This window comes from Calypte anna, chromosome 9, assembly GCF_003957555.1.
Source record: "Calypte anna isolate BGI_N300 chromosome 9, bCalAnn1_v1.p, whole genome shotgun sequence".
In the NCBI taxonomy this organism is placed as follows: Eukaryota; Metazoa; Chordata; class Aves; order Apodiformes; family Trochilidae; genus Calypte; species Calypte anna.
The window spans coordinates 8,715,890-8,743,851 of record NC_044255.1 but is presented as its reverse complement, the minus strand read 5'-3'; the positions used below and the strand labels follow the sequence as shown (position 1 = coordinate 8,743,851).

Below are 27,962 nucleotides of genomic sequence, written 5' to 3'. Positions count from 1 at the left end.
TGTGAGGATGCTGAGCCCCTGGCCCAGGTTGCCCAGAGAAGCTGTGGCTGCCCCATCCCTGGCAGTGTCCCAGGTCAGGCTGGATGGGGCTTGGAGCAACCTGGGCTGGTGGGAGGTGTCCCTGCCCATGCAATAGGGTTGGAACTGGATGAGCTTTAAGGTCCCTTCCAGCTAAAACCATTCTATCATTCTGTGCTCAGCCCCAGCACCCCTTTCATCCTCTCCCTCCTCACAGGCACCAGCCTGTTCCTCCCCACCCTGCCAGTTGCTTCTTCAGAGCTGGTGACCACAGGGAGCCTCTCACGTGTCCCACTTTGACTTGGCAGGTGGCAACAGAATGTACCAGGGACACTGGTTTGGAAACTGAAGGAGGGGGTCCTCTACTCCAAAAATGAATGAAGATGTGATCCCTTATAAAGTACACAACTCCACTGAAAAGGAGATCCCTTCCAACCCTAGCCTTGGAACCCTAGCATTCCAACCCTGTGATTCTCAATTCTGTGATTCTCTGCTCTTTTCCTAACAACCTGTCATCTATCTACCCACAGGATCCCTTCTGCACTTCAATCAGCTGCTTTCATAAAGCTGCTGCACCAATGCCATCATATCCTTCCTAAGGCCAGGACTGTAAAGCCCACTATTAGATTTGCTTCAGTAGGAACAGCCCCTGAAGTCCTATTTTTACAGGCCACACCATCAAATCTCATCTACCATGTTGTCACTTAGCTCTTCAACCCTACTTGAATTCAACTACAAAGGCTGAAGCCTGACCCACTGTTTTTTATCAACAACATCTGAGCAAGTTCACAAAGGATCCCAACATCCAGCCAGTCTGATTCTCGTGGAACAGATGCAGCAAATTATTCTTAGAGGTTGAATAATATTATCAAGTTTGACCAAGCTGTGCTACAAACAGAATGAAATGGAAAACTATGATGAGATAACACCTCAGAGCAGGCTGAAAAAAAACAGTGAGTGGACATGAAGGATCAGCTGAGGGCAATGTGACACATGGGATTCTGTTATTTTGCTGGAACCTTCCAATGCTGTCCACTGGCCTGGCAGTTCTCTTGAGTTCTGTCCCACCAAAGAGAGATTGGAGTGAATTCACCTTTTACCTTTGTCTACGAGGAAACTCCACTTCGCTGTCTACTTCACCCTCTTCCTCTTCTGAGGAGTCATCACCACTCTGGCAGAGGACAAGGACAAGAATTGTATCACACATGGGAAAGAACAAACATACAACTACAGTGCTTCCCCTTGGTCCTCCAGGACAAAGTCTCTGTGTCAATGGGCTGCAGTCTACACAAGAAAAGAACTTCCCTATCAGTGCAAAATGATTCAGGTACCTTCTTAAAGAAGTTATTTTCAGGGAGAGCCTGAAGTCTGACATTTCTGAAGTTGGAGTGATTGACTTTGAAATATACTGGAGTACTTGAGCAGGCATAATGTTTTTGAGCAGTACATAATGTTCTGGCCTCTGAAAGAAGCAAATCAACTGATTGGGATCACACTGAAATCCACATAAATTATTGAGCTGTTCTGGCACTCTTGGCTTAACAACTTTGATCCCCTTCTACATGAGCCCATCATAGAAGAGAATTCAACCTTTGCTGGTGGGTTTCACCAATGAGAACTTGAGTTTTGTCCCATTCCTTTACCTCAGTGAACACAGAGCTTTTTATTCTCCTTTTCCTATATAAATCTTTCCCCTACACTAATTTTTTACAGCCTCCTTCCATCCTGTCCACCCTGCCAATCACTGGTTCAGAATTGGCCTCTGTCCCATACCATCCCATTCCATCCCATCCCCACCCCTTGTAACACAAGTTACTCCTCCTCCCTTCTTTCTGGGCCCAAGCCACACTCTTGCCTAGTACTCTATTCCTTCACTTTTTCACTCAGGCCCAGTTCTCCTGCCCTCTGAACTCCACTCAGAGTTTTTTCTACTCTCATCACCTGGATGGAAGCAGGAGGAATGAAGAAGTGTATCTCTGCAACTGTGCTGTAACATTTTTTTGACTCTTGAAAAATCTTCACCAAAAAAGCCCAAAAGATTCGTGACTTTCAGTCAAGGGGGGACAGTTTCTGGTGGGTGCAGCAAAAGGCACAAAATGTTAAACTTCTGTTCCATAGCACAGCAGTGCTACAGTTTCTCCATGAAGCTGTGACATAATATTTAGCATCACCAGAAGAATGTATTTACCCTTTGTCTTGTGTTGCCAAAGGCTTGAAAAGCTTTTGAGCCTGTTTCAACAACAAAAAAAATTCAGTAGACCAAATTTCAGCTCAAAAAAACCCACCCCCAAAAATGGCAAGTACCAGCACTAAGGTGACAACCCTCATCATCACCAGAACACTCTGATGTGCCTACAGTACTTCTCAAGAAAAGTGACTTTAAAAGTATGTCCAGATCACAAAGCAATGTCTGGAGAGGCACAATAATCTTTAAGACAAAGCTGAATACATAACCATGTGCTACTGCCCTCTAACCAGAGGACTGGAACACCTGCCATAGGAGGAAAGGCTGAGAAAGCTGGGTCTGCCAACCCTGGGAAGAGAAAGCTTAGGGGAGACTTTATTATGATGTTTCAGTACTTGTAGGTGGCTATAAAGAAGATGGAGCCTCCCTGTTGACAAGGAGTCCCATGGACAAGAGAAGGAGCAATAGGCACAAGTTGCTCCTGGGGAGATTCCAACTGGACACAAACAGTAAATTTTTCAGTCTGAGGACAGTTAGACATTGGAATGGACTCCCAGGGGAAGCAGTGGATTCCCTCACCTTGGAAAGCTTGAACTCTCAGCTCAAAGGGATGCTGAGACATCTCATATGAGCAATAATATTAGAAGGGCTGGACCAGATGATCCTTGAGGTCCCTTCCAATCTGACATCCTAGGATTCTATGATAGTCTATGCCACGCATTTTTAGTGGAGAGGAGAAAGAGGAGCAAGCTTTGAGTGTTGTGGTTTTTTTTTTTAAATCACTCTGCTTTGTCCTTACCTTTTGAAGGGGTCTTGCTTTGCAAGGCAGCACTGAGGAAGCCATGTGCTGGGGAGTGCCCAGGGCGGATGCTGACTTGGAGCTGCTGAAGCCCTCTTCTTCCTCCATCTTCTCCATGAACTGAGCGTTGTCATACAGGGCAGCAGACACCGGTGACTGCGACCGGCTCACCCCTGTCTCCACAGGTGACATCTGCCCCTGCCCGCCGTCCCCTTCCCTGCACTGTGAGCAGGGGTTGTACGGCTCTGTTTGGCAACACTCCCAGTCCTCAGCTTTCCTCTCCTGGCTCTCCAGATTCCTTCGGCTATCCGCTTCCATGGCCGTGGAGATGAGGTCAGGGCTGGACCCCGACATTCGCCGCTGCGCGTGGTTGCTGAGGGGGCTCCGCAGCGCCGCCGCCGGCCCGAAGTACCTCAGGTTGTTGGCGCAGCTGGCGATGTCCTGCCCGTGGGCGTGGAGCCGCGGGGAGTGATGGCCGTGGGGGTGGCCGTGGCCAGGTGGGTGAGGGGAATGATGAGAAGGTGGAGGGGGGGATGCGTCGTCCTGCGCCGGCTGGTTTTTCAAGATCCCTGCAAAATCGTTGTAGCTGCCTTTGCTGTTCCCCCGGCGGTGCCGCGGCTTGCTGCGATAGCGGCTCTTGCCACTCAGCGTGGACATTTTGGGACTCCCTGAGACTGGTGAGCCATTGGACGCTGCTTCGGTGCTGGGTATGCCCTCCGACTTCAGCAGGTCTGGCCTGGGAGAGAGTCAGCAGAGGTTACACGTGAAAACACAAACTAAGAAATGAGGCTGGCTGGGAGCCAGGGTGAAGAGGCAGCTGGTGCCACAAGCACACTCTGCTTTAAAAGTCTACTGCCCGCCCTCCCCTTCAGCCCTTTGACTGCTGCATCTAGTTTCCTTTGATTCTCTCCACTCAATGTCCTTTCCGTTCAGCCCATCATGCTCCACGCTCCTTTCTTGATGTTTTTTTTCCATTATCTGCCACATCCTCTCCTTTTTCCGCTCTCATTTTGATGTTCTGCTCCCAAAATAGCTCCCTCCTAAGACCTTGGTGTAGGACACGTCTCTTGCCATGTGCATACACAACGCTCATCACAATAGGGTCCCTATCTGCTGATGGTTATCAGCCTGCTCCTTTCAGCAGCGTGTGTGGATATTAATTCAGAAGTGAGGATTCACTCTTAATCAGGACTTTCTAACTCCTGGATAACCCAGGAAAGGAAAAAAGAAAACAGACAACTCCTTTGAAAAACAACCCATTTTCTGAAAGACATGTGTGGAAGAGAAATAGCAGAAGGGGTAGAACAGATCCCCAAATCTCAAATCCCACTTCAACTCCTTAACAGAGAATCCATCCTCACTGAGCACCAGCTGATTTCCACAATCCCTCACCCTGTCTATTACCATTCAAGTCAAGGACGACAAACTGCTCTCTGCTTGGATAGTTAGGAGTTTGAGATGCACATTAGAGACCTCCTGTCAAAGCACCATCATCTGTGAAAAATCATAGGGGCCAAACAGTGCCAGAGAGCTGACCAGGTAGAAGGGATGGCAGGATTTACCCTCTTTTCCCTTTGAGATCATTAAATAATTGTGGTTCTGAGGATCAGCCCAGGCCCAAGAATGAACACCCCTTTGGCTTGCTGTCAGGTGGAAAGGGCAGCAAGCTGCCTGCTCATCCCACTGGGGAGCTACTGCTGGATCCTGGCCCAGAACCAGGGTCTTACCGTTTGGTCTGGCTGCCTGGTTTATGGGAGACCCCCTTTCTCTTCATCAGCTTCTCCACTGTGTTGGGGTGGATTATTGGTCTGACTGGGTGGCGTTTGTACGTCCCAGGGTATTTCTTTTCCACTGCTTGTTCCCTCCTGAAACATTGGGGTAGTAAAAAGGAAAAAAAAACAAAACACAATAAAATAGATCAGTTTCTCTTTACCCAACTGCATGCAGCTCCTGATGGACACAGCCCCACTGGGAACACACTGTGGGCCTGCTGCTCAGCTGTGGCTGAGGGAAATCCAGTGTGCTGCTCTGAGGAAGGACAGAGTCATTTTCTAAATTCTCTCTGCAGAGATCAGGCAGTTGGAACCAGGCCCTGGTGCAGAGTCCAGAAACAGCACTGCTCCTTCTCCTTTTTAAAGTGGCCAAAGCATGCCAACAGCAAATGGGAAAGGTGCCTTTCTCTCAGCCAGGAAGTACTGGGACAAGATATGTGCACTTAGGGGTCTGCAGTAAGCTGCTCTGCAGGAGCCTGTCTCTGTGTGCAGCTCTTTCTTTACCCTGGAAGCTTGTCAGGGGACACCAAATCTACAAATAACACCATGCATTTAGAAATGAAGCACTGTTTTGTTTTGGGGATTTTTCCCTCCTGTAGGCATACTGCCACATGTGTGGCATGCCATGATGCCCAGAGATACATACTTTATGAGCTCCTTCTCACGGACCTCCAGCTGCAGCATGATGGCACTGAGCTCCATGTACAAGTTATTGGCTCGCTCCAGCTTCCTCTCATAGTGCTCACGGATATCCAGTGCATGCCTGAAAAACCGAAAAGTCATTATTCCACAGCCTGATGCCCACAGACCAAGAGAGGATAACAAGGATAAGTACAGGTGCTTCAGGAAAAGGCCTTCTCAAAGTTAAATTTGCACTGAAGCCCAGGTAGAGTTTAGAGTGCATGAGGATTAAGAGCTTGGTAGAGCAACAATTTACGTTATGATTTAGAAAGGGGTAAACAGTCTTGAAAAAGTGACAAGGCTCCACACTAGAGAAGCTGTACATGCCTAACATGCACCCACAAGCCCTCTGGCCAAGTCCTGATCATCCTGTTTGCACAGAGAAGGAGCAAAGTCCACTTCTAAAGAATCACAAAAAGGTTGGAAAGGACCTCAAAGAGCTCATTGAGTCCAATCCCCCTGCCAGAGCAGGAAGAATCAGGGCAAGAAGACATCTGTTTGTAATTCATAATAAGCAATGTGCCTCTACAGCTGCAGTATATTTGCAGAAGACATCTTGAATCACAGCTGAAAGATGTGACCATCAACAGCTCCCTAGGGCTAGGGAATGCTGATCAACAACCACAACAAGCTAGCTGGACAAGATTTCCTGTGGTTTCTCAGGTTTGACACAGAACTGCTACTTGCTGGTTTATGTTTCTCATAACTCTATTTTCAAACTGATATCACAGAAGATAACACTTTTCTTTCTTAAATAAACATTCTGCTTTCATTTTTAAGTCAGACATTCAAAACGCATCCCAATGGGCTCGGGAGTGTGTTCACTTCTATGGGAACAACTAATCCAAAGAAAGTGTCAGGGCAGAGAAAGCTCACAGCAAGCTGCAAAATGCATTTTCCACTGAGGTGGATGTAATCACAAGCACCAAAACTCAGACAGAAATAAGCCCTGGTTAACACACAAGCCTGGAGCAAACTGCTCAGACTGCTCAAGAGCAGGGACAGTTTCCATGATTTCTCTCTCTAGAGTTCTCCCTCAGCCAAGCAGTGCTCAAGGCCTGGAGCATGCTTGTGTGAACTTCAGTTTCGGGACTCACAAGGAATTTAATCTGCCCAAATTTATGCCATCAGGAATAGACAGTCCTGTTTTGGGGTCCTCAGTACAAGAGAAGCATGAAAACAGTCAGTGGCTGGAGCATGTGTCCTGTGAAGAGAGGCTGAGGGAGCTGAGCTCATTTATCTGGAGAAGAGAAGGCTGGATGGGAAAAGGGAGCAGTAACATAAAAAACTGTCAACAGACCTCAGCTCTTCTCTTCGACGACGAATCAATTCTTCATCTAACCGGTGGATACAAGTTCCTTCGCTTTTAATTTTCTCAAAATGCTTCTTCACTTCTTCTCTCCATTCAGCCTAGGGAAGCAATTTACTTTCAGGTATTTACAAAGGATTGGGATCCCTAGTTGCACCAAAGAAAAAGTCTCAGGCAGCATTCTTTGTGTCTGCAGAAAATTACAGGTCTGGGTTGAAAAGGTGTTTCTGTTAGGTGAATCATTTTGGGTAACAACATTGCAGTTTGTTTCCTTTCAGCATTTTCAAAGGGTGTTTCCAATGTTCTGCTCTGATTATATCATTTAAAACATACCTGCCTTTTCTAAAAGATATTTTTACGTATTCGTAAACCTCTTTTTGTCCTAAGACATTTTTCTTCCCTTTTGCCACAGAAAGTAATTGGAAGTAAACAGAAAATGATTTGGAAAGCTCCATTCCCAACAACAATGACTGTCACTGGGGTGACACTGACACTGTTTGCCCTTTGAAGCCCTGGTTCTTGAAGCTTTAATAAATACCCCAGCTTCCTCACAATCCCCAAAGCTTTCTAGATCCTCTGTCCTGGAGGCAAGGTTTCACCCTCCTTGGAAGCAGACAATAGCTTGCTGAGTAGGACTTGGAGGAATCTCTGAGAACACACTTAACTTCCCTGAAAGTCCCAGAGTGCCTTCACTGCCCTGTAACAGCTCTTTGTCCCACTGGCTGCCCTGCTCCTTCTCTAGAAACGCAATGGTTCTGCCCTCAGTACTCTCATGATCTCCTCACGTTATAGTAGTGGGAAACCAGCTGGCAGCAGAACCTCTGAAGTCAGCAGCTTCAGGGAGTATCAAAAGAGACAACGTTGAGCTTCTGACTAGAGCTGACAGGTGTCCAGGTTTGTGAAAAGTCTGGGTAAGAGATTTTAAAACACCCATCAGGTTTCCTTCTCCCCAGGAATCAAAGTGAAATCATGGAGCCAGTCTTTTCCTGTACTCGCTGTAGCCTCTGCAATTGGATCCTCAGAGCTAACTCCTGTATCACAGAATGGCTTGGGTTGGAATCATCTGCTCCAACCTCCCTGCCACGGCCAGGGACACCTCTCATCCAGACAAGGTTGCTCAGGCCTCATCCAGCCTGGCCCTGAACACCTCCAGGGATGGGGCAGCCACAGCTTCTCTGGGGAACCTGGGCCAGAGTCTCACCACCCTCATAGTGAAGAACTTCTTCCTAAAACCCAGCCTAAACCTCTTCTCCTCCAGTTTAAATCCACTTCCTTTTGTCTTATCACTGGCCACTCTTACAGCACTCAGGGGCCACAATCATTCTCCAATTACCTGTGATTTGAAATAGGTTTCCTGAGGAGTAGCCAGCACGTCAGCAGATGCAATATCCAGGTGCATCAGTGTCTGCCGGAAGGAGGGACGGTTCCGGGGCTTGCTCTGCCTGGAGCAAAACAGAAAGAACCCAAGCACAACAGGAGGTTAACCTTGCTACCTTCTCCAGCCCTTCTGCAAGGGTTTCTCACTAGAACATATTCTCTGAATCATGTAGCTGATAGATTACAGCAAAGGAGCTTTTCTGTTTTTCACTGAGCACGGGTTTAGTGCACTAGAGTTGGTTTGGTTTCAGTTTTGGGGTTGGGATGGTCTCTTCTGAAGAAAGAAAAAGAGGTGAAAAACATTTAAAATGGGAAAATGTGACTACAAAGCAAAAGATGGGACCCAAACTGAAACTGTTCCTAACTTGTTGCTAAAGAAAAAATCCCTCTCAGTTCACCTACCAGTGACTTTCCAATTTTTATCATGAGAATACTCAATCTAGTTGAAAGGGCAATTTACACTCAACACCACAAGTGCCCAGAAACACCAACCCTGCATTGCCACACAGTTCATGCCTGAGCCTACCCAGCACCACAGTGCCCTGATTATCTCCGGAAGATCCCACTCCAGAAGGATAAACCTTTATCCCTTTGAGAAAAGAACCCAACACTCCAGCTACTGGGCTGAACCCACTAGACTTGAGGCACAGCTGCAGTGCTCAGGATCAGAAACAGCTTCTTCAGCTGCCTCTCCCCTAAAAAGAAAAGAGCTACTCCCACCAGGTGGGGGTACAAGTGTTGGTGCTGGGTGTGAGAGCTATGGGAACTGCTCCCTGTCCCCAGGGAGCCCAGAGCCAGGCAGAGCAAGCTCAGCACAGACATTGCCACAGCTCCACCTGCTGCAGCTCAGGGTCAGGGAGGAAACAGGCACCTGAAGAGAGATCCATAGATGCTTTTTGCCCCTTTTTGTCATCAGGAAAATGGCTGGCTAAAGTCATGGGGTGGGAAAATGCTGGAAAAATCACTTGTGCTCTGTGGCAAGGGGCAGTCACAAACACAAAGCATTAATGCATAAACCGAGCCACAGAATTTCAACTCTAATCTGGCACATGGTAGAAACTGAAAGCAGTTTCATATCTGTGCCTGTAAAATCCTGGTTTTGTGCAGAAAGCTCAAATTTCTCTTTGTGCAGTTCAAAAGGCAGTCACTTACAAGGGAGTTTCAGAGTGAAAAATCATTTCCTTTCTCTCTGGAACCAGTCTCAAGTAATTTTACCCCTACCTTCTCTTACAGCTCCTTTTTCTCTTCCCACAGAGCTGCCTTTTATCACCTACTTTGCCATAACAAAGCAGCTGCCTCTGAGAAGGCTACTGAAGCTGACCTTCAAGCTGCCTGCTTCTGATTCACACTGGACAAGCAGCTCCTCGGTATCCATCACCCTGCTGGGGCTCCCATCAAGCTCAACCCCTCTACTTCTCTCCTGTTCAGCTCCTTCTCCCTCACTAACCCTTCTCAACAGTGTCCACCCACTCCCTCCCCTCCTCCACCCAGCAAACCCCATGGGTCTTTTCCTACTTCTTCACCAAATGTCCTCCTGGTGTCTGGGGCTGCTGCCACAAGGAAGCAGGATCCAAAGTGTTAAAAATATACTGCTCTCTTAATAAATGTGAGAGTCTTTAAGAACCCTCTGCCTCAGGCTCAACACTCCCACCCTAGCTCTGGTTTCATTGGTTTTACTGGGAGCCAGCCCTTGGTCTGTGCAGTGAGAGGTTCAGGCTCTTACCAGGTCTGCTTCATGAGGATTTTGAAGCCATCTGGGCAGGTGGAAGGGACAGGAAGGTGCAGGCTGTTACTGCCCACTCCCCAAATGATGGCTGAGGAGTCCACATCCTTGTAGGGAATCTCTCCTGTGAGCAGCTCCCACAAAACTACCCCAAATGACCTGATGAAGAAATAAAGCAGGAGAAAAGTTTCCTGGTTAATTCAATTTAATCAAATATTATTCAATTTAACAGAAACCTCTAAAGTGTGGGGGAAAAAATACCAACACTCTTTGTGTCAGGTAGGTCTGATCTGAAATTGCAAGCAGGTGCAAGTGTTTACATGCTAGTTTTTAACCAAGAGTAACTATTTCATGCAGAGATAACTCTTCCTTCCCTGCCCCAGCACTCAGCTGAACACCAAGCCACAATGGTTTCCACCCACCCTTTTCTATTTCTTTGTGAGCCTTAAAAATCCTGAAAACATATAATCAGGGTTTTTTTCTACCCAGAAGAAATATTACCCCTGTGAAATAAAGAGCCAAGATAGCTTTCTGGAGATAGCAGGTGATCTCTTACCAACAGTAACAGCCAAAAGTCTCCAGAAGAGACTTGTAGAACTGATAAGTGTCTTAAAGGGAACAGAACAAAGATTTTGTGTTGTGAGGGTCTGGTGTTTTTTCTACATTTCATTTAACTTTCTTTTTTTCCTCTAGCCAAAAGCTCCCTCTGCTGTTACATGTACTCCTAGGCAAGAGTTTCATAGGCTTGAGACTCACCACTACAACTGCTGTAACACAGAAATGAAGAAGAAAAAACCACATGCTTATGCTTCAGTATCAAAAGCAGGCTCATCTGGTATTTATTTTGTCTTGAGGAAGGGAAGGCTAAAGAAATATGAATTAAGAGAACTCTGCTTAGAAAGGAACCTCCTCTTACAAGAGCTGAAACACACGAAGAAGAAAACTCCTTTGCTTTTCTCATCTTGGTTTCAAACCCAGACAGATCACCTTAGGGGCATGGCCCATCCCTCCCCCTGGGACACAAGCCCTGCCAAGTTTGCTGGACACTCAGGCCAGGTGAGAAGTGTTCTTCTGGCTCCTCCTAAGACCAAGTTGCTTTTCTTAAGCACAGAAGAACATCTGGAGGGATAAACCAGCTGGGGCTGAACAACCATCAGAAAGGAAGCAGAACTTCATGTGAAAAATGCTGCCCTTTCACAGCCCTTTGGCTTCAAATCATGGAGGGGGAGCCCATAAACAAACAACACAAAAAACCCTCAAGCAGCATTTGAACATTTCTTTCTCTCAGATTTTTTTTTTTTCTGCAGGATGCAGGAAAGCAGGGATCCAGGTGGTTGGACAAACTACCAGTAAACCCCACCTGGTTTCAGCTTTGTTAGAATTGAGAACTGACAAAGGGTTTTCAAGATTCCTGGTAAGATTATAGATTTATTTATTTGGTTTTTTAGCATGCTGTTAAAGATGAGAGAGAGCAGACATACAAGCAACCTAGGAACTAGGTTCTCATTTGTTGTCAGCACTTCCAAGCATTGTTTTTACTCATCCTGGGGGAGGAGTGGATGTCAAGGAGGAGTTTGAGCAACCATCACTGCATCAGACTGAAGATGAACTTGCACCAAAGGCACCTCTAGGTGTGCACCAAAGAGTAACACCTCTGAAGTCACTGAGGGAAGGAATAAAGAAGTGCCCACAGTCCTCAAAGCTAAGAGCTGGTTTTTATTGGATATGATGCTCCATACAATGCTCCTGAACCCAAGCCACTCAAAAGGACAGAAAGCTCAGGATGGAAATCCAGCGCTGTTCCCCCTTAGGAACCACAGTTCAAAGGGAGGAGTGCAGAAGAGAAGTGATGAGTGTATTTTTGTGGGCCCAGGTGAACCTCATGAGGTTCAACAAGACCAAGTGCAGGGTCCTGGCAAGCACCTGGGCCAAGGCAACCTGAACCATGTATAGCTATGGAGGGACACACTGGGAGAGCATCAGTGTGGAAAAAGATCTGGGAAAACCTGGAAGTGTTCAAGGCCAGGTTGGATGGGGCTCTGAGAAACCTGGTCTAGTGGGAAGTGTCTATGCAGGGGGGTCGGAACTGGATGAGCTTTAAGGTCCCTTCCAACTCTAACCATTGTATGATCTTCTTTCCAAAACAATCTAGGAGTTTTTCCCAGAAGAGCTGACTGTGCTGTGCTGGCCTGCTACATCCATACAAAATGAACATGAAAACCACTGTGGCACCAGAAGAGCTGTAGGCTGGATGTTCTGAGACCTTCCCTTTCCCTACAGGAAATCTCGGCTTAAAATCATGAGCCAGCTCGGAGCTAGAACAGCAGTAGCAGCTGCTGGCTGCCTCTACTCACACTCTAAGCCAACAGCAGCCTTGACCTGCAGCTTCAAATGTTGCTGAAGGGAGGTGACAGCATTTGAAGCTGAAAAAACACAAGAAGTAAAATTCTTCCTGACTGTAAGGCAAGGAGAAGGGTGTTTGTCCTGGCTCCTGACATTTAATATGGAAATAACAAGGAAGAAACAGAGATGTGCTTCCCTTGAGGGCTGTGGAGAGGCATCCCAAAGGAGCTCCAAGGCTGTGCCTTCTCTCAAGCATTTTTAATAGCAGGGGGAGTTGAACTTTTCCCCTTGCTCCTTTGCACACAAAGTTCATTTCACAGGGGATGGAAACAGGCATTCAAAACTCTTACAATGCATCCTGGTTTCCTCCCTCTTGGATCTGGGGTTAGATTCACTGGACTATAATCCTCTGGCTGTACATACAACAGCCAAGCCCAGCACAAAAAAAACAAAAGGTGGTCAGACCCCTCATGCTATGAGAGTAGAGGCCACCCTACAGCTCAGCATTCTAACCCTTATGGGGGCAGAAAGCAAGTGAACAATGTCCTGGCTGCAGAAGTTGCTTGAGGGGGCCCTGAGCACCAGGAGTGGAAGAAAGCTCTGGCCTGAAGAATGACCCAGGTAAGAACTGCTGCATTTCCTTACTGCAAGACAAACAGTCTACACAGAGGTTCAGCAGGTATGTCAACACACAGCTTCTACACACACATGTAATTTCCCTTTCCATTCCAGCCCATGGTTCAGGGCACTAGGCAGGTGGAGAAAGGAACAGCCCACCACAGAGCAAAATATCCCCATGCCTAAGAGGAGAAGAGAGTGCTGAATGTGTAAAGTGCTAGGAAACCAAACAGCTAAAAGGAAGGTGAAGCTACTTAAACATCAATATTACTCACCAGATATCCACCTTTTCAGAGACGGGCTCATTGCGTATCACCTCTGGGGCCATCCAAGCCACAGTTCCAGCAAAAGACATCTTGGTACTTTTATCACTGAGTTCTTTAGATGTACCAAAATCTGAAATTTTTACTGCATCTGTGTGTGTAACTAAAACGCTGGGGAAAAAGAAAGAAAGAAAGAAATCAGTGTTTTGCAGATTTTCTTTCTCTATCATGCAGAAGCCACTGGGAGTAAACCCCTCCTTAAGCAAGGGCAGCAGTTGATGGGTCTGTGCTGCACACAACCGCAGCACAAGAAAAGATAGATCCTGCATTTTCACCCATGAGAGCATTCCCTTTATTTGGGGTAGTTGCATTGGGCCTTGAATGCATTTCTGAATGCTACAAGTCAAAAAAATCAATCTCAAAAACAATTGGAAATGAGTAAGTTACTGAAGATTCACTACACTGGCAGGTGTTGCAAAATCTGTATCTGAAACTGTAAATTAAACCATCTAAAAGTCTAATCCTAACACACTTTCACAGTCATGTCACAGGCTAAAGGAGTGATAAGCATCTAGTGAACAGGAATAGAAGCAGCAAGATAGTTTTAGTCAGAAAGCAGAGAAATGAGAAAGATGCATTCCAGAAAACCAGGGAATATTCCATTTTTTTAAAGGATCAAACACCATCAAATTACTAGAAATATTTCCTGACTGGTCTTTATCATGTAAGATACTGATAAGATTTCCAGTGCTGTTAAACTGCAACCCCGGAGGGGAGTGCCAATAAGTTTCATTCATTTCACTCTGATTAGTTTTTTGTAAACATTAAAAAAAAAAACCCAAGGAAAAAACCAGCACTTTCAACCTAACTTTAAATTATTCCTCAGGGAAAAAAAACCCCAAAAAACTCCAAACCAAGAAAGCTACAACCAGGTGCTGTTTAAGTAGCTAGGGACTCACTTAGGTGACTTGAGGTCTCGATGGATGATTTTGTGAAGGTGCAGATAATTCATCCCACTTGCAATGCCCGTGGACCAATCCACCAGGAGCCGCGGGGTGACTTTCCGCCCCGCTCGCAGGACTTCGTAGAGCTGACCATGTGCACAGTACTCCATGATGATGCAGTAGCATGGGGCTTGAGTGCAAACTCCCCTGTCAAAGAAAAACACACAGCCAGTGAGAATCAGTAGAGTAAAAGTCCCACAGCAGCTCTCCAAGGTGGCAACCAAGGGGCGGGAGAGTGAATGTTTCCTCTGTCCAGGAAAGCTTCTGCTAATGACACCTTCCTGAGAAGGAAGGGGAATGTTTTCTGCATTCTGCCCAGGAGGAACCTCTCTGGGGGCAGGGCTGGGTGTTTCCTTCAATTTCCAGCTCTGCAGATTGGCACAGTGCCCTGCAGGCGTTTGTGAGCCCAGGTCCAAGCAGAGCATTGGATGGGAACGGTGCCCACAGCTTTTGTTTCACAAGGATGTGCAACAATTTGAAAGGATGACCACCCCTTTCTGTCCCACCAACACCTTAATCCCTGCATTTTAACAACTTGGCCAGGATACACCTGCAAAGGGCTCTTCCTTGGCTGACGGCATGCTCCTGACATGTTTCACAACCTACTTGAATGCAATGATGTTGGGATGTTTGAGTTTCCTCAAGTGCTTGATATCCGTCTCATTCTGGTCTCTCACTTTCTTGATGGCCACCTCCTCTGCCCGGAACTTGCCCAGGAAGACAGCTCCTTGTGCCCCACTGCCCAGCCACTGCAGCTCTGAGATCTCCTCAAACGGGACCTCCCAGGTATCTAGGCACAGGCAAGCAAAGGGGAGAGCATAAAAGATCAAAGGCCACACAGACCTTTTGCTGCAACCTCACACCAGAACACCACCTCCCATCCCCTTTGGCTGTATCTCCAGGTGGGCTTTTCAGGCACCTCCTCTCAGTATGGGTGCAGCTGAGGCACACACCACACACACCAAGTGTCCTGGGCTGCATCAAAAGAAGCACAGACAGCTGGTCATGGGAGGTGGTGGTGATTCTCCCCAGCTACTCTGCCCTTGTAAGACCCCACCTGCAGTAACTGTGTCTAGTTCTGGACACTCTGTCCCCAGCATCAGAAGAGCACAGAGCTCCTAGAATGTGTCCAGAGCAGAGCCACTCAAATGCTTAAAAGAGCTGAGCACCTCCCTGTGAAGCCAGGATGAGGGATTGGGAGTGTTCAGCCTCCAATGGAAGGGCTGAAGAAGAGGAGGGTCCCAGGTGACCTTATAGCAACCTTCCAATATCGGTAGGGGGTACAAGAAAGCTGGGGAAGGGCTTTTGACATGGGTGTGTAGTGAGAGGACAAGGGGAAAGGGTTTAAAACTTGAAGAGGGGAGATTCAGGTTGGACATTGGGAAAAGATTCTTTCTTGTGAGGAAAAGACAGACCAGCAATCACAGTTACCCAGCACAAAGTGTGTTAACCACCCGTCACAGAATCAGGTCTCTCCCTCACCAAAATGGTGTGTGTCACACAACCAAACAGGAAAAAAAAAAGAAATCATAAGGGATTCCTCCTCTCAGGTACCTGCACGCATCTTGGGAGGCTACTGCTAGAGTGGTCCAGATGCACAGTGTAAACTGTTCTGGTACCCACCAGAACAGAAAGCCTTGTTGTCTTCAAGTCACTTTGAAATTACCTTAACATCCCACCAGCAGCAAGACAAAAGGCAGACCATAATTTATTTACTGTAACTCAGTAACTGTGCAAGTTGGGAGAATAAATTATTTAGCAGCAAAACCAATAAGCGAACCACTGGTTTCTGAAATAAAAGAAAGTCCCACCTCAGCAGAACCCTGTCTCAGGTCACTACGGAGTTGTGACTTCTCTCCCCAGTTCCTGAACCACTGGGGTGCTCCCAAGGGCTGCAACCCAAGTGTTCATTTCAGACAGTGTCACCACTGAAGGGAACATTCTGTATCCACACTGTCTCTGATCCTGAGGCAAATATTTCCCTCAAACCATTCCTGTGGCAATCAGACATTCGCTGAGTGTCTCCTGCTAAAGCATTGCTCTCCAGCGGTGACCAAAGCAGCTACCATCCCTAGCCAGACCCCTGTGCTCCTTCTGCTCCCTGAACTAGAAAACAATTCAACATGGTTCATCTACAGCAAAAAATTCCTTCCCATTGGCAAGGCAAAGCTCAGCCCTCAGCACATTTCTTCACAGACACAAGTCTGCTCCTCACACCAGGTTATCTGCTTGCAAACTTACATCGTACAAAAAATAGCAAGGTCGTGCAGCCACAACTGAAATGCATCATAACCAAATTGCAGAAGGGCAAGGCATGGACTCAGAGAAGGAAAAACCACCTGCTGTAAGAAAGAGCAGATCTGACACCATCTAAGGAGCCTGAAAGTGCACAAGTCCATGGGACCTGATGAGATACACCCATGGCTCCTGAGGGAACTGGCAGATGATGTTGCAAAGCCACTTTCCACCATATTGGAAAAGTCCTGGCAGTCTGGTGAAGTTCCCACTGACTGCAGAAAGGGGAAACAGACCCCCCATTTTCAAAAAGGAAAAAAAGGAAAACCTTGGGGAATCAGTCTAAACCTCCCTTGGTGCAACTTCAGGCCATCTCCTCTGCTCCTGTCATTGTTCACTTTAGGGAAGAGCCCAGCACCCACCTCCCTACAGCCTCCTGTCAGGGAGTTTAGAGAGCAATAAGGTCTCCTCTCAGCCTCCTCTTCTCCAATCTACACATTCCCTCAGCCTCTCCTCACAGGACTTGCTGGTATTGCAAAGTTATTCTTACCAATTCTGCAGAGAGGCAAAGGGAACTGGAGTTTGTGGCTATCAAGACTAACCACAGTTAAGCCAAAGTGCCTGTCCTGAAGAGGAAAACCTCAGGTGATGAGCAGGGTGTCAAGGAGAAATGTCTGGACACACCAATCACGATGACTGCACTGCCAGCCTCGTTAAAGAAGTCTGTGAGCACTGCTCAGCTCAACATCCCTGGAGATTGCCCAGGCTTCAGGACTTGCTACAGCTCTCCCAGCACTCCCCCCCTGTCAAGCAGAAGGAAGATGAGGCTATCTCCTCCCAGGATGGAGCAGTTTTTTTATTCCAGATTCTTCTGGGTCTAAAGAAACCCATGGGTTCTATCCCCCAAATAAATGAAAGCATGCAAGCGGCAGGAATTACACAAGAGTGTGCGTTTCTAAGGTGATGAAGATTCATTTGAGGAGAATGATGGGAATCTGTTTCCCATGGGGAAGAAATACAGAAGCAGCCCAAGTCACTGAGGCAATCTATTTGAAACAAATTTTTTGCCATTTGCCAGCACTGGCTGCTCCCCAGCACTGGCATAATGACAAGAAGCATCTCTGGTTTCCAAAAAAAACCCAACAAACTAGAAACACAAATGCATTTCATAAAGCACCTTGCTCCCTAGGTTTACCCAAAAACACACACAGAGACAACACAGACAGAAGTTGTGAAAGGGAAGGTGAAAACAAATCCTGAAGACAGATTCTCAATCCAAAGGAAGGGGGGCTCAGAAGTCTCAGGAGTCCACAGAAACCACAAACAAGCCTTACTGTAAAGTGCTGGAGTCCCAGTGATCCAAGTGAAATAACTGGTAGAGGCAAATCAGAGAACTAAGTATATCCTCCTCAAAAGCACTCACAAACAACCCTAAGAAAACAGAGCAAACAACTAGAGAAACAGAGCCAAGAGTGATTTTATGGGTCAAAACCAAGATACTTAAGCCTCAGATAATCAGCTGGCAGGCACCAAACACCAGAAAGCAAAGGCTCCCTGCAGGATTGACTGTTCAGGTCAAAAGCAGGAAAAAATTTAACAGAAGCAATTGGCACTGCTTAAGTCCACCAACAGACCACCTCACAGCAACACCCAGCTCAGCAAAGCTCTGCACAGCGTGGGGCCCCAGGGAAGCACAGAAACCCAGTCCTCTGGATGGCCACCTCAGATGCTGAGAAGGAAACTGAAGGAGGAACTTCAACCAGAAGATAATGGGGAATCATGGAAAAGTTGTTCTTATATTTTCACCCAAGCCACTGGCCAAGCCTTTGCAGGCAGCCTGGACTGGACATTTGCAAAGGTCATGACACCTGCCTGAATTTTACTACTTGCAACCACATCACAGCACCACTACTGTGTCCTTCATAGAAGAGGAGCAGTTGCCTGAAAAAGACCCAAAATGGGTCAGCAGGGATGCTGGTAAGTGGCAAAAAGGACCAGGCAGCACCTGGGGGGAAGTTGGGTGCCCTGTGGGAGCAAGTCCAAACTGGACCCCTATCCCACTGCTTGATTCTGCCCAGCACAAAGAGCTGTTCCAAACACTCCTCTGGTTTCAAGCAGCTGTGTCATGAAGAGGGGCAAGACCATTTGCACAGACCTGAGGCACCAGCCCAAAGCTGTAAATAAGCTCCCAGGGGAATAAAAGGCCACCTCAAGCCTCTCTTTAGTGCTGGAAGGGCCAGAGATACTTCCTCAGCCTGTCTTCTCCAGAACGCTTGCTCAAGCACAAGCTTTGCATCCTCTGCACTCTTGCTAAAAGAAAGCAAAAATAAAAAGCAATCACACACATCAGTTACAAATCAGCTGGCTCGTGTGTAGCTGATGAAATCCACACACAGAAGATTCTTCTGGTGGCAAGAAGCAAGAATGAGATCATCTGAGAAACAGAGCATGAATATTCTGACAAAATCCTCCAGTTTTAGCACAGAGCAGTTTAAAAAGACTTATCCTTGGTTAACAGAACCACACTGCTACCATCAGACCAGCTCCAGAGGAAAAAAAAACCTAAAATTGGAGCACCTCTGCTAGGAGGAGAGGCTGAGGGAGCTGGGATTGTTCAGCCTGAAGAAAAGACTCTGGCGTGACCTTAGAGCTGCCTTCCAGTGCCTGAAGGGAACCTACAGGAAGGCTGCAGAGGGACTTTTCTAAGACATTGCCAGTGATAGGACAAGGGGAAATGGATTTAAACTGGAGGAGAAGAGGTTTAGACTGGATCTTAGGAAAAAGTTCTTCAGTATAAGGGTGGTGAGACTCTGGCCCAGGGTGCCCAGAGAACCTGTGGCTGCTCCCTCCGTGGAAGTGCTCAAGACCAGCTTGGATGAGGCCTGAGCAACCCTGACTGATGAGAGGTGTCCCTAGCCATGGCAGGGGGGTTCAAGTAGATGCCTTCCAACCTCAACCATTCTATGAAAATAGAAAAATCTTCCTTTCACTCTCATTCATGACAGTGAGGACACTGCAGATGCAGTTAAACCACACAGGCCACATCCAGCAAATCACAATTAATCTTCAGCCCTGCCACACCTGCAGCCATTCCAGAACTGCCCGTTTAGGAAGGGCCTGATGTCAATGGCACCCTCCAAAGCCTCCATAAACCCCTGGCTCTGATCCTGCTCCTGACACTGAGACCAGCAAGATGCTTCTGGTCATGCAAGGAGGAGCTCTGCCTGCACCCCCCCCAAACACAGCAATGGTCTCAGCTGCTCATTTTCATTAGGTAGAGCTTCAGTCTTTTGTATTGGTAACTTTCACACAAAAGGAAGTTGTTAAAAAACAAAATAACTCTTGCTGAGCACACAGGTCTGACAGAGCAGAGGCTGCTGCTCAAGAGGTTCCTGCCACTCATCAAGAGGTGCCTCTCCCTGCTCAGTCAGGAACTGGAAAGGATCAACTCCAGGAAGGAAGAGGAAATTTATGTGAAGGCCCAATGTGCTATTTAACAGCTCTGTTCCCTCACAGCAGCAACTGTTCCCCAACACAACTCTGAGGTTTAGGTATGAAGCACTCAGATGGGGTTTTTACACCATGTATTTGTCTGTGCCAGAAGACCACTGATTAATACTGAGTCATGATCACAGCAGTACAGGAGACTTCTACCCCACAGTAGGGTAGGGTGGCCAGGCTGTTCCCATTTTTGATAAGCCTCAACCACTTCAGTTCCTTAATTCTAATGACAGCTTGTTCTTTTCCCATCTGCCACTTCCCTCCCCCTGTGCTAGGGGAGAAATCAGCCACCAAAGGCAGAGCATACTCTGCTCTTTAGCTTTCAGTAACCCCCAAAGAGCTATAGGTATATGACTGGGACATTATTTATTCCCAAACTATATATTGCATACAAATATTTATACTCTCACAGGCACATATATACATTTCCACTTCTACATTCATGCATCAAAATGAAAAAGTTATGAACATGAAAGAATGTATTTCTGGAAGGGTAAGTATCCAATGACATATTACAAAATTAGTTCTTGATAAAAAGATGGAAGAGTTCATGTTGTATGTCCATAGAGAAACAATACTGCTCCTTGGTGGTCAACTGGAGACAGCCTTCACATACACATACAGGAGTAGAAAGGCCTGTGTCATTGTTTTTCATCTGGCATGACAACCTTTTGACAACCTTTCATCTTTTCATGACAATGCCCAAGTTTTTTACCTAGCATGAAGAAACTGCAGAAATTAAATAGCTGGTACAATGCCTGCATTCAGCACCATGCTTTCTGATCCTCCCTTACCCAAACACTTGGTTCAGATCCAGACCTCATCAGAAAGGTCCAAGGCATGGGTCAGAACATGCCCCTGGTCTCAACTCCATCACAAGCTGCTTTGGCTACAAATGATAGCTGTTGGCTGCACAGTGCAGGCTTTCCCTTTGCAAACCCAAAACAGAGACAAAAAAGGTCAGGTGGGAAGCTGGGACAAAAGCCCTGGCTTGCTTTCCTCCCCTTCACACATCTGCTCCAGAAGCAACCAAGGTTTGCCTCCCCCACTTACCTTGCTGTTGCAGTTTGTAGTCTGTGGAGTATGCCTTGCCTATGATGTTCCACACGGGTCTCAGGCAACCAAAGAGCCCCTCGAGAAACCCCCCACTCCCGCTGCCCGATCTGTTGAACTGCACTTTCACATCATCCGCCCCGCCAGTGCTCTCCCCATCCACAGTGTTCCTGTTGCCCTGAGGAATGGCTGCTTCAGACTCATCCTGCTCTCGCAGCTGCAGCACGCTGTTCTCAAACTGGTCCCTGGAGTCCTCACTGATGCTGGTCAGCACTGCTGCAGTCACGGGGCTGCTGATGTTCTCCATGAGGTCCGACTGCAGGAAGCCCTTCTCGCGCGCATCCTCTATCAGCTCGGGGGACGGGTGGGCTCCGGTGGGTGCCTGCTCATCCTGTAACCTACTGAAGTCTTTCTCTTCACAGAAAGCTTTGCCGATGGAGTTGGGAGAGGAAGACAAGCTCAGGTGCTCCTGAGTGCTGGCCATGCTGCTGTGAGTGTGCATCAAGGAGCTGGGCTGAGCTGGGGCTCAGAGAATTAGCGGAATGCGACTCAGATGCGAGACGTGGACCCAGTACCTGACACAAGAGGGGAGAAAAAAAAAAACAACTTTCACATTTTTATTGAAGCTTTTTCACTACCTGCACTTTCACAGAGGCAAGCTGATAATTAACTAGGCATTCCAGACAACTTAGTGAATTATTACTTGCCCTAAGAGGCCAAGAAATGGTTCCAACAGAAACTCCCCTCACACGGTACTCTCGGTAACCTACTGCAGGAATTGCCCAGTGGACAAACAGCACAAGTTTTAAACAAAAGCCCAGAAGCCACAAACTGTGACAGACTCTTTGCAGCCAAGAGCTGATTTTTTCATGGTTACTGTAGCATTTGTCCGACTGAAGCTGCCCCCCAGGCACTTCCCAGCTCAGGTCTGGTTTGAGCCCAATCACAGTCCACAAGCTCAGGATTTCCCTGCAAACCCTTGAGACAAGGTGGTAGAAACAAAGGGCAGTGACACAGGTGGCCTGAATCCACCAAGCCATGGTATGCAGCTGCTCCTTCAGAGCCCCACACCCCATCACGACCACCCTGCTCCTTTATGTTGAACTTGAAAGGATTAAACCAGCAAGGTATGTCACAATCTTTAACCACATACATATCATCCTCATAAACAGCTGAGACACAGAGACCTTCCTAGGACTGGCATCTCATCTCCTCTGACCTCCCTCCTTCCACAGCCTGAAGAGCATCTCCTCCCACTGCTCCCTGCATGCAGTTCCCAGTAGGCTGTGTGTAAATTCAGAGCTGGCATCTCTTCTCAAAAGCCTCCCCCCCCACCTCTTGCTACGTGCTCCACTGAAAAACCTTTTTTCCACACTTCTGTGTCACGTCACCTTCCTACAGAGCCGTGCTGTGGGACCCACCAGCTGCCTCCAGACCCACCTTCTCGGGGGCAGAGCCACTTTTTGAAACAAGAGACTCTACCTTTGGGCCAGAAACAATGACACACACACACTTCAGGCTGTAAAGTGGAACAAAGTCTGTTTTGAAATTCTGCATGAAGCTGTGGAGGAGGGGGGGGGGAGTGCAGGAAAATGGCATGAACAAAAAGTATTTTGTGAAAAAGTCAGAGCAGTTCCACTGGCTGCAAAGTCCCAGGCTCTGCAAAGAGCTGCTGGAAGGAAGGAGGAGGTAAACAGGTAGTCAGTGGACAGGAGTCATCTTAGGCCCAGAGCTTTTCAAGGTGAGGTATTCATCAAGATGACTTTTCCTTTCAGAGAGGAGAGGCAACACCTTCAGCCTGGTGGATGAAAAGCTCACCCCTTGGGCTTCAGCCCCTCTCCAACACCAGAACCAGCAAAGGGGAACAGCCAGGAGCTTGATTTCCATTCCTGTATTTCTGCCTGATCAGATGGGAGATGCATAAAAGCTTTATTAGAATAACAGTACTTAGGCTGTAAACTTTGTTCTTTCAAACAAAACAAAGTAAAAAGGAAGGCAAAAATTGCAGCCCAGTCCACAGCAGCAAAGGAGCTAAGCTAGGCTTGCATGGGAAGCTCAAGAGTTGGTTATTCCTGACCTCCTGTCACCAGCATTACAATCACTGATTCCCCAGTGTGGGAAGCTGTAGGGGACTGCAGCAGAATTGTTACTACTAGTAGTAGTTGTTAGATGATCACAGATTTTGTTGGCAATACAAAGAAGAAAAGGGAAAAATTTCAGACCTGAATGGAATTTCAAAGAAAAACCCAAACAACTCCAAACCAGTGCTCCTAGGCCAGTGCCCCCTGCTCCTTTCCAAATGTCCGAGAGAGATGAATCTTTAAAACCAAAGCAAAATGTGAGCAGTGTTGCTACAGAGGAATCTACCATAGTGTATAAAGCCATGTAAATAAATGTCAGTTGGTTTCTCCTGCAAGAAACCCTAGAGTAAGAGCCAAAAACAAGAATTTGAGGAAACAGGGTCCCCAAGTGTCTCAAATTTAAGCACTGGGAAGTGCACTGAGGATTAAATAAAGTTGCTTTTGCTGGGACACGACTCTCACAACACCCTGTCTAATAAAAACTAGGGTTTTGCTTTTACCTTTCTAGGTAGTTTTTCAGCTTCACAATGCATGCTTGTATAAGATTTAACAGATAAAGAACAGCTTTTCTTGTGCATATTTCATATTTTCCCACTTTCTAAATGAATTCTCAGCATCGTGACTCCTCCTCCCCCAACCTATTTCTCAGACTTGCTTGGAAAGTTCAGCCTCTCTCTTCCATCCTGCTCCTGGTACCTACGAGACAGCCCCAACCCTCAGCTCTGGAATCTTTAGCCCTGCAGCCTCCCATCACTAGCACAGCAGGCAGGGCAGGTGTACCCCACATCTCAACAAAAAGACAAAGCTCAGGCAAGGCCCGTGCATTTTCTGTGCTGTCAGACAATCACAGATCAACAGGCACAAAAGCACCTCTGGAACTCACCAGATTCAGCCTACCTTGCAGCCTATCACAACACAGCCCTGCCATGGCTACCATAACCCTTCAAGAAGCAACCCCCAAATTTGGGGACACCTGGTCTGTCTTTTCAGGGCAAATTGCCTCCTCCTTAGCTGTTCCAAATCAAATCAAGCCTTTAAGCACAGTCCCCAGCCATCTTGCATACCACTGTCAGCTTCCCAGGGAAGAGGAGGCATGCAAAAGTAACAAAATTCTTTTCAAGCTGGCGTGATCCAGCCTTATTTAGGCACTTACATAAGCAGCCTGATTTTTCAGAGGTTTGGTGAACTCATTGTTTAGAGAGCAGGAGAAGCAGCATTTATTTTAAAACAACTCTGCATCGAGGCAACTTGAAGTGGTCCAGGTACTGGGTAGGAGGCAGTTTCTGCCACAACACATCAGTGCTGACTTGTGGGGGAAAGGATTTTTGTAATTATCTTCTATCACAGTAAATTCTGCAACGTGCAACCTCCTTCCTTAGCAAAATCTCATTTAACTCAAACAAATAAGGTTGTCTTCAACCTTGCCATCTCTTTAAAGAAAAGAAGAAGAGCAGTTTTCAAGCTTTATCCTCATGCATCCCCTACTCTTTTGGGCAGAATACGGACGAGATCGCTCCTGTTGAGCTCTTCCCAATGAAAGGAATCTTTGTTTCATTCAATGCACAGAAAACCATTTTCCTGACAGTTTTGTTACATACAGGCTGTTTGCCATTTGGGATGTTTCTGATCTGTATGTCCCTGCTTGACTTGTCCTGTGAAGAGCAGAGTCAAGGGGCATTCTGTTCCTACCTCAGCAATGCTCCTGCTGGAGCACTCTTCAAGTCAAAAGCTGAAAGCTCTGCGTGTAGGAGGGCTGTGTGCATATTTAAAATACTCAGATTTCACAAAGTGCTGCTGCAAAAGCAGACTGCAAGGCAGACCCTCTGATTCCAACTATTTTGATGAGCTCATGCACTCTGCAGCTCACTGATTTATTTTTAAGTCTGTACGGAAATTTAAGGCTCAAGTGTCATTTTCTACAACCACAACTTCTTGGAAATTATTCCATTTCCAGGCAAAGCCTTCTTCCAGGCAAAAATCCTACTGTGCCCAGACAAAAGGGGCACAAAGTGCACCTCTTCAGCCAAGAGTGAGACTGCACCTCACCACGTCAGACAGCCTAAAGTGCAGTTCAAAACTATTATAAAAATGACAGCATATCCAAATCATCCCAAAAATGGATGAATCAATTATCATGAGGATGCTCTCACGTTGCCCAGTACTCTGCTCGTGGAAACACAACATCCCACACTGGTTTGGGTTGGAAGGGAACTTACAGATCCTCCCGTTCCAACCCCTTCCAATGGGCAGAAACACCTTCCCACCAGATCAGGTTGCTCGAAGTTCCATCCAACCTGGCCTTCAGCACTTCCAGGGATGGGGCAGCCACAGCTTCCTTGGGAAGATGCTAAAATCATCTGTCTAGTATGTGTTCTCAGACACACACAGAGCACCAAAGCCCACAGCCACCTAAACAAGCCCAGTATTCACAGGAGTGCCAAAGCAGCAATCAGGTTTGAAGACATAGCAGAGTTAAACAACTGTGTGTGGACTGTAGTGGAAGTTTCTGCTTTAAAGAGCTGTGCTAAAAATAGAGCAGCAAATCACAATTCCAGACACGGCAGACAAACAAAACCTTTTGCACAAGCACAACGCGTGGCTGTTCAGTTCCTAACAACACAGATGCAGAGCAATATCCAGGTGGTTTCCTTAAAACACCGTTTCCTCTGTTATCCAAGTCCCAGCACACTCCACATTCACACTTCCACCACCCAAAGGAAATAAAACTGTCTGAGCCACACTGAAAGGCTGGAAAAAAAAACAACCCAGCAGCTGGCAGAAACTGGAAGGCCGAGACACTGCAAATCTCAAGGACAGAAGAGATTCCTGTCCACATCTCTCCCTACATCAAGCCCTGGAGTTTTCTTGCTTTTTCCTGGTGCTCAGTGCAAGCTCTGCATTAGGTACAGCAAGGTAAATACACCTTTCAGTACTGATAACGTGGCTGCAACTCCTCTGTGCATCATCTCCAGGCTGGTGCAATGCCCCTGGGATCAGGACAACACTTTCAAAAGTGCTAGAAGCTCACAAAAATGCAAAAGCATGCTTGGAAAGTACAGTTATCTTGCTACATACATCTTGCAGATGAGTTCTCCTGTTCTGTGCAATTCTCTCTTCATTTCTACATGGGATTTTTACAACAGGTTGACACACAGTCCTCTCCCATCTCTTGGCCTTCCACACTGTTGTTTTTTAAGGACTCAACCTCTTCAAGAACCACTGCTTCTTTGAGGAAGCACATTTCTTCCACATCACAACATAATGTTCTATCTCATACCTGAAAGAGTGCTCAGCAACCCAGCCTGATTTTTAAATATTACAATTCTGACATTGCCAAGTGACAAAACAGTTAAAAGTTCTTCATCTGACCCACTTGAGATTTTCTGGCTGTGAGGGCAAGGGCTCTGAACACATCAATGCACGTCCCCTAACTTACCCTACGAGAAAAACAACAGATTTACCCCCAAATAACCTGGAGTACAATACCTACAATCCTACATTACTTCTGTATCTACTGCAGAATACTGACAGGAATCTATACTTCTAAATTTTTTCCAGTAAATATTTGGATGCCACCCCAATAGAAGGGGATTCATTCTTGCAGACACAGTAAATCATCACCTGAGCTACATGGTAGCAATAGCCTAGGGCTCAAAACTACCATGATAATTCTTAAGTGTTAACATAATGTGCTACTAGCGCCAAGGGCATTAAGCAGATGAGACCACAGACACCACAGAATCCCAGAATGTCAGGTTGGAAGGGACCTCAAGGATCATCTGGTCCAAGATTTCTAGTATTACTGTTTATGTGAGATGTCTCAGCACCCAATGTAGATACCTTGTATGTAGCTGTGTCTGTATTATCACAACAGAAGCCTGAAGTTGTTTGCCAGTTTAAGTTAACCTTTATTGAACGTGCCCAGTCTTTCCTCAACCAAGGACACATCCTTTTTAGCAAAGTGATTTTTATAGTTGTAATATGCTGTTGTCTATCACTGCATCAGGAAGAAAGAGAACTCTCTCTACCTTTCTGGTCTGAACTCTTTCTGACAGTGACAAAAATAGCATGGTATACCAGCCAGGAAGTAGTCATAATGTGCAAGCTGCTTGCATCAAACCAGCTGGAGGTCTGCTATGCACCTGAGATATTCCAACTAACCTGCCAGGGTGGGAGCACTTGGCTCCTAGGCTACAGCACGAGAGGAAACCACAGCACACCAGAATGCCAGCTTCATTTCTCCTCAGTTCCTGCCTCCAAAGCCCAAGAAAAGGATCTGCAGGCAGGGAAACCTCTTGGTCCCCTAGGACCTACAGCTTCTGCCACTAGCAGCACGTGGTGGGATTTTTCTCCTCTACAACCCAGAGTATTTTTCTTGTGAAAAAGAGTACATACATAGAAAAGGAGTATTTTTCTTGTGCAAATTCATCATGGAATTTTTTTCACCAGAGCAGTTTGGCAACCACCACGATGTGGCAAAGAGTTTGGTAGCTTAATTGTACATTGCACAAGGTAACACCAAACATTCTTGGCTACCATCTCTCATCTAATTCCTTCCTTTGAGCAATCAGTTGTTCACTGTTTCAGTGGCAGTCAAACCCTACCTACCTTCTTAATGCCAGCTGTGATTTTATCAGCTATCTTATCCTCCATCCCATCTTTTTTCAAGGCTAAAAATTTCCATTGTACCTTCTCATTTGGTATGAAAGCTGCCCTGTATCTCTTAACACCTCTCTACATCTTTTCTCCTATATCACCTTAGAGTTGGGGGACCAAGATCACAGAATCCACAATGTGGCCACACTACAGAAATGTACAAAGGCATAAAAATAATTTTTGTCCTCTGCTCCTTTCCTATGCATTCCTCTAATGCTATCTGGTGTCTAAGCATGCCTCAGGATAGTGAGCTAACATCCATGGGTCTCTTACAACATTAAGATCTCATTCTTAAGCAGTAAAAGCTAGGTCAGAGCCTAACTCCGAGGTGACTGACATTTTAT

General features: G+C 46.7%; 1 protein-coding gene across 7 annotated transcripts in view; it reads right to left on the bottom strand.

Moving 5' to 3' along the window:
- MAP3K13 (mitogen-activated protein kinase kinase kinase 13) overlaps positions 1-27,962 on the bottom strand; it is a 75,781-nt gene that overhangs the window by 6,152 nt on the left and 41,667 nt on the right. For all 7 annotated transcript variants that reach the window (XM_030455899.1, XM_030455902.1, XM_030455901.1 and 4 more), the window contains 11 exons: positions 20,882-21,456; positions 14,699-14,882; positions 14,048-14,239; positions 13,101-13,259; positions 9,865-10,023; positions 8,098-8,206; positions 6,756-6,865; positions 5,421-5,537; positions 4,730-4,867; positions 3,003-3,738; positions 1,119-1,189 (listed from right to left, as the gene is read on the bottom strand). In XM_030455899.1, coding sequence (XP_030311759.1) covers positions 1,119-1,189; positions 3,003-3,738; positions 4,730-4,867; positions 5,421-5,537; positions 6,756-6,865; positions 8,098-8,206; positions 9,865-10,023; positions 13,101-13,259; positions 14,048-14,239; positions 14,699-14,882; positions 20,882-21,383 — 2,477 coding nt within the window. In that variant the 5' untranslated portion in view covers positions 21,384-21,456. The remainder of the gene's footprint in view (positions 1-1,118; positions 1,190-3,002; positions 3,739-4,729; positions 4,868-5,420; positions 5,538-6,755; positions 6,866-8,097; positions 8,207-9,864; positions 10,024-13,100; positions 13,260-14,047; positions 14,240-14,698; positions 14,883-20,881; positions 21,457-27,962) is intronic.